Source organism: Chlorocebus sabaeus, chromosome 16, assembly GCF_047675955.1.
Source record: "Chlorocebus sabaeus isolate Y175 chromosome 16, mChlSab1.0.hap1, whole genome shotgun sequence".
NCBI lineage: Eukaryota > Metazoa > Chordata > Mammalia > Primates > Cercopithecidae > Chlorocebus > Chlorocebus sabaeus.
Genome location: NC_132919.1, coordinates 21,488,560 through 21,494,751, shown reverse-complemented (window position 1 = coordinate 21,494,751; position 6,192 = coordinate 21,488,560). Strand labels below are relative to the sequence as shown.

At 39.2% G+C, this 6,192-nt stretch overlaps 1 protein-coding gene across 1 annotated transcript; it reads left to right on the top strand.

The window, feature by feature from the left end:
* Nucleotides 1–283: 283 nt before the first annotated feature.
* LOC103247496 (large ribosomal subunit protein uL3) lies at nt 284–1,597 on the top strand. Its single transcript, XM_008019639.3, is given in 2 exon segments — nt 284–571; nt 574–1,597. Coding segments are annotated over 2 exon segments (1,209 nt in total). The 5' UTR covers nt 284–306; the 3' UTR covers nt 1,518–1,597.
* Nucleotides 1,598–6,192: the final 4,595 nt, after the last annotated feature.

Here is a 6,192-nt window from a genome sequence, read left to right as displayed (position 1 = left end):
CAGGATAACTGGTTAACCATTTGAAGAAGAATGAGACTAGTTGCCTACCTTTTGCTATGTACAAAAATTAACTCAAGATAAGCTAAAGATTTAAATATAAGTCTTCAAACTATAAAAATTATAGAAAAAACCTAGGAAATACCCTTTTAGACATTGGCTTTGGCAAATAATTTATGGCTAAGTCCCCCAAAGTAATTGCAGAAAAAAAAAAAAACCTCAAAAGTTGTTAAGTGGAACCTAGTTCAACTGAAGAGCTTCTGCACAGCAAAAGAAATTATCGCTCTACCGGCGGGATTTGATGGCGTGATGTCTCACAGAAAGTTCTCCGCTCCCAGACATGGGTCCCTCGGCTTCCTGCCTCGGAAGCGCAGCAGCAGGCATCGCGGGAAGGTTAAGAGCTTCCCTAAAGATGATCCGTCTAAGCCGGTCCACCTCACAGCCTTCCTGGGATACAAGGCTGGCATGACCCACATCGTGCGGGAAGTCGACAGGCCAGGATCTAAGGTGAACAAGAAGGAGGTGGTGGAGGCTGTAACCATTGTGGAGACGCCACCCGTGTTGGTTGTGGGCATTGTGGCTACGTGGAAACCCCTCGAGGCCTCCGGACCTTCAAGACTGTCTTCGCTGAGCACATCAGTGATGAATGCAAGAGGCGTTTCTATAAGAACTGGCATAAATCTAAGAAGAAGGCCTTTACCAAGTACTGCAAGAAATGGCAGGATGAGGATGGCAAGAAGCAGCTGGAGAAGGACTTCAGCAGCATGAAAAACTACTGCCAAGTCATCCGTGTCATTGCCCACACCCAGATGCGCCTGCTTCCTCTGCGCCAGAAGAAGGCCCACCTGATGGAGATCCAGGTGAACGGAGGCACCGTGGCCGAGAAGCTGGACTGGGCCCGCGAGAGGCTCGAGCAGCAGGTACCTGTGAACCAGGTGTTTGGGCAGGATGAGATGATCGACGTCATCGGGGTGACCAAGGGCAAAGGCTACAAAGGGGTCACCAGTCGTTGGCACACCAAGAAGCTGCCCCGCAAGACCCACCGAGGTCTGCGCAAGGTGGCCTGTATTGGAGCATGGCATCCTGCTCGTGTGGCCTTCTCTGTGGCACGTGCTGGGCAGAAAGGCTACCATCACCACACTGAGATCAATAAGAAGATCTATAAGATTGGCCAGGGCTACCTTATCAAGGATGGCAAGCTGATCAAGAACAATGCTTCCACTGACTATGACCTGTCTGATAAGAGCATCAATCCTCTGGGTGGCTTTGTCCACTATGGTGAAGTGACCAATGACTTTGTCATGCTGAAAGGCTGTGTGGTGGGAACCAAGAAGCGGGTGCTCACCCTCCGCAAGTCCTCGCTGGTGCAGACGAAGCGGCGGGCTCTGGAGAAGATTGACCTTAAGTTCATTGACACCACCTCCAAGTTTGGCCATGGCTGCTTCCAGACCATGGAAGAGAAGAAAGCATTCATGGGACCACTCAAGAAAGATCGAATTGCAAAGGAAGAAGGAGCTTAATGCCGGGAGCAGATTTTGCAGCTGGTGGGGTCTCAATAAAAGTTATTTTCCACTGAAAAAAAAAAAAAAAAAAAAAGAAATTATCAACAGAATAAACAGATAACCTACATAATTGAAGAAAATATTCACTAACTATGCATCTGACAAAAGTGTAATATCCAGAATCTACATGGAATTTAAACAAATCAGCAAGCATAAAACAAATAATCCAATTAAATATGGGCAAAGGACATAAGCAGATGCTTGTCAAAAGAAGATGCACAAATGACCAACAAATGTATGTAAAAATGCTCATCATCACTAACCATTACAGAAATGCAAACCAAAACCACAATGTGATACCATCTCACACCAGTCAGTATAGCTATTATTAAAAAGTCACAAACAAACAAACAAACAAACAAAAAAACAGATGCTGACAAGACTGCAGATAATAGGGAACACATATGCTTGTTGGGACTGCAAATTATTTCAGCCATAGTGGAAAGCAGTTTGGATGTTTCTCAAATAATTTAGAACTACCATTCAACTCAGAAATCCCACCACTGGGTATATACCAAAATATTTGGGAAAATAAATTGTTTTACCAAAAAGACATATACACTCATATTTTCATTGCAGTGCTATTCACAATAGCTAAGACATGGAACCAACCTAGGTGTCCATCAATGGTAGATTGAATTTAAAAAGTGTGGTATGTGTACACCATGGAATACTACGCAGCCATAAAAAATGAACGAAATCATGTCCTTTGCAGCAACATGGATGCAGCATTTTCCTAAGTGAATTAACACAGAAACAAAAAATATGAATACCACCTATTTTTCCTAATAAGTGGGAGCTAAACATTGAGTGCTCAAGGACATACAGATGGCAACAGTAGGAACTGGTGAATCTAGGTAATACTAGATGGGGAAGGCAGGGATGGGACAAGGGTTGAAAAACTATTGGTAGTATGCTTACGACCTGGGTGATGGGATCATCCATACCATATACTTCAGCATCACATATTATACCCATGGAACAAACCTGCACATGTATCCTCGGAATCCAAAATAAAAGTTGAAAAAAAAAAACAGTATCTGACATAAGGTGATAATTATTTCACAAAAATCGATAAGCCCATTTCTTCCTCTTTGTCAAGAATGGCATTCATTTGACCTTGGGTGGATATATTTTTCATGTAGGTCAAGCAAATGATCTCCTGGAAATATAGAATTGGCCGAGAAACCACAAATTAGTCTCTATTGATTACTTGAACTTAATATGTGACTTTGGGAATTATAATGCGATCATGCCTTATAGCTGTCTTTCTTTTAGTCAAGGACAAAAGAAAGAGTAGAAGTCATAAATTCTTACTCACAAATTCTTACTCATAAATTCTTATATTTAAAGTTTACATTTTCCTTGACTTGATTGCTGTTTCTCTGAGCAGAAAAACTCAATTTATACAATACATATGAGTTAAATCTCTTGATTGTAGCAAATTTTTCAGTATTACGTAAGTGTAAGATGGCTACAGTGAACTGTTCAAATCTTTTCTTCTGTAAACAATATTTTAATTCTTACTTATGAGCAGAAGAGAATAAAATCAGATAGAAGGCTGAGTAGTTCATGCAAAGCAGACCTACTTCAAAATGACCTCTTCATAAAGACTTCTTAAATGCTCAATATACACAGTTACCCAATTTCTTCCTCTTTGGCTCTCAAAATACTGGGTCTCAGGTATTTAGATTTCCTTGTCCAGTAAAAGGCAGAGAATCTAAGTATATCCCAGGATTTCCTACCTTACCACCTATGTAAAAATAAAGAATTCTCTTCACTTAAAACAAAATCAAGAAATGGTTGATCCGAAGATGATGAGTTATCTTAATTGATTGTTCACAGTCAGTTACAGATCCAACTCCTTGCTCTATTCTTTTTTCTCTTCTTACTACTGTACTTGGCTAGGAAAAAAAACTCAGAAAGAACCTTTATCTTAGAATTAAGTTCAGTTCCTTCAATTAAACATGTGTAACATCATGCAAAATATCTCTACATTTTTCTTATTTTATAATCACCTGAAACCAAAGCCCTGGTCTTATGGCACTTGTAATTCTTCACTTTTAGCAGATATAATTAGTTGATAGTTGGTATTATATTTATTATGGAGCCTTTCTCTCTCTTCCACTAAATGGTATTTTTCTTGGAGTTAAAAAAAAAAAAAAGTGTTTTTCTTATTCACCTTTGTCTTATCCATTATGTCCAGGCAGCCCCCTAACACACACATTTTATATAGTCAATGCTTCAGCAATACATTGCTGAAGGCTGAGCTATGCTAGTGGCCCAGGAGCAATTGATTTATTTTTTTTTATTTTTAAATTCTCAGTTCAGATTTGAGTGAGAAATAGGTAAGAATAAAATTTGGGCACATCAAAATTTCTCTTACCAATAATGTTCAAATCTTTACTGTAGGCGTCACCAAGTAGCTCATAATGACATGGACTTAAAGCAAAGTCTGATTTTACCAATTATCTTTGCTTTAGGAATCCAGTGATTACCTGGGGGTATTTTGACGGCCATGTTTGATTATTTAGTTTTCATTTTCAAAGCCATCACTATTATTTTTCTAGTTTAAATAATTTAAACAGCTCTAGCATAGACAATGTTGTCAGAAGTAAATTGTATATTAAAAGCATTACTGGTACACTTACATTTAAGATTCATTTGCTCAAATTATCAGGTTGGGTTACAATAGATTGTGGCTGAGGCCCAGGCTGTTAAGACTGTCTTTGTCCTGGAAATGAGTTTTAAAGTAAGCAGGGATGTTTATCTACTAACAATGTGAATTGAATATATACTTTCTCATTTTGTTGCCCTGTCATTCTCAGATAGTGCTTATATGTAAGCCCTGACTAGGACATTTAACACACCAGAGAGAACTACACACTTCCACCTTCATTTTGGAGACTGGGCACATGGCAGGATACTGGAATTCTGGTATGAGCAGTCTCAAATCTGGACATCTCTCAGGTTTGGCAAATGATGAGTCTCAGGAGCTGTAATACTTTGGACTGACCACTGGGGCTCGAACAAATTAAGAGACCTCATTCTTTTCTGGCAAGTGGAGAAGCCTATTGGAGTTTTACATATTTTGAAGACATTATCTAGCCCCATTCAAATACCTTAAGTGCTTTTTGTCCTACCAGCATACATTTTAAGCAACAGATCTAACACAGGCAGTTAATGCAACAGCTCTAAAGAAATATTCTCATATAATCAATTGAATCTATTTCAGTTGACCACTCAATTACTGCCAATACACACATTAAAACATTGCTTCGAGATAATTTGTTTTATAATTATTTGGTGTGGTTAAATTAATTACCTGGAAGCATTACAAAGTACATTCTCTTTTTTTCCTTTTTGCCAGACACGAAAGGTGATTTGCAAGCATTATGTTTCATGTGTTCTCCTCGTGTCTTCTCCTAGTACCTATTCCTTTCATCCTTTTTTCCCACCTGCTCCTCCAGCCCCATTGTGTGTGTTCACTATGGTGTAACATATTGGCATTGTTGCCCAGGTTTCCTAAGATCTGTGCTTATCAATGCTCTTCACTGGTTGACTGCTCAAGTAGTTGACTTCTACCAATCATTCTGTTCTCAGCCTTAAAATTGTTTCTTCAAGAAAATCTTCCCCGACTTCTAAAACTAGGTTAAGTGACTCAGTTACATGAAAATACTCTCGTGTTAATGATGTATATTTACTTAATTTTTCTCTTATCACTAGATAAGGTTTATGTGAATAGGAATTTAGCCCACGTTGCTCTGAGATCTATGCCCCAAAACAACTACCACAATGGCAGTGGTAGCAGCCCCATTCCTTTCTGTAGAACTGACATCGAGCATATGATGACAGCACTGAATTCCTGCCTATTCCTTTGAGACAGTAGCAGCTGTGTCAGTTCTTATACAACTATCGTTATGGAGCACTGACCATGATAGTAACCCAAACTATCTTGGGCAAGTAACCTTAATATCAAAGATTTTTAGAGTCCTGTGTTGCTCTACATGTGTTGACAGACCCACATGTGTTGCTATTATACTGGCAAAGAACAGCAAGTCTTACTAAATTCTCATTTGTGAGTAAAAACATATGCATTCCTAGGGAATTTTGAAGTTGTTTGGGGAAGCAGAATCTTTCAAAGTCTATATGTTCTTATAAGTCTAAGAAGTGGTAGCAGTGAGAAGTTTTGGGAAATTCAGGAAAAGGTAATTTTCTCTGGTATATATTTTTGCTACAGCTGCCACAAAAACTATCACAATCACAGATTGGGTAGCTAAAGCAACAGAAATATAGTTTCTCTCAGTTCTAGAGGCTGGAAGTACAAGATTAAGATATCAGCAGGTTTGGTTTCTTCTGGGGCTCCTCGCCTTGTCTTGCAGATGGCTACCTTCTCACTGTATCTTCACATGGCCTTTTCTCTCTGAGTAAATATCACTGGTACATCTTTGCTTTCTTATAAAAAACATCAATCATATTGAATCAGAGCCCCACCCTTAAGACATAATTTGAATTTAATTCTCTTTCTTTCTTTCTTTTCTTTTTTTGAGATAGAGTCTCACTCTGTCGCCCAGGCTGGAGTGCAGTGACACAATCTCGGCTCACTGCAAGCTCCGCCTCCTGGGTTCATGCC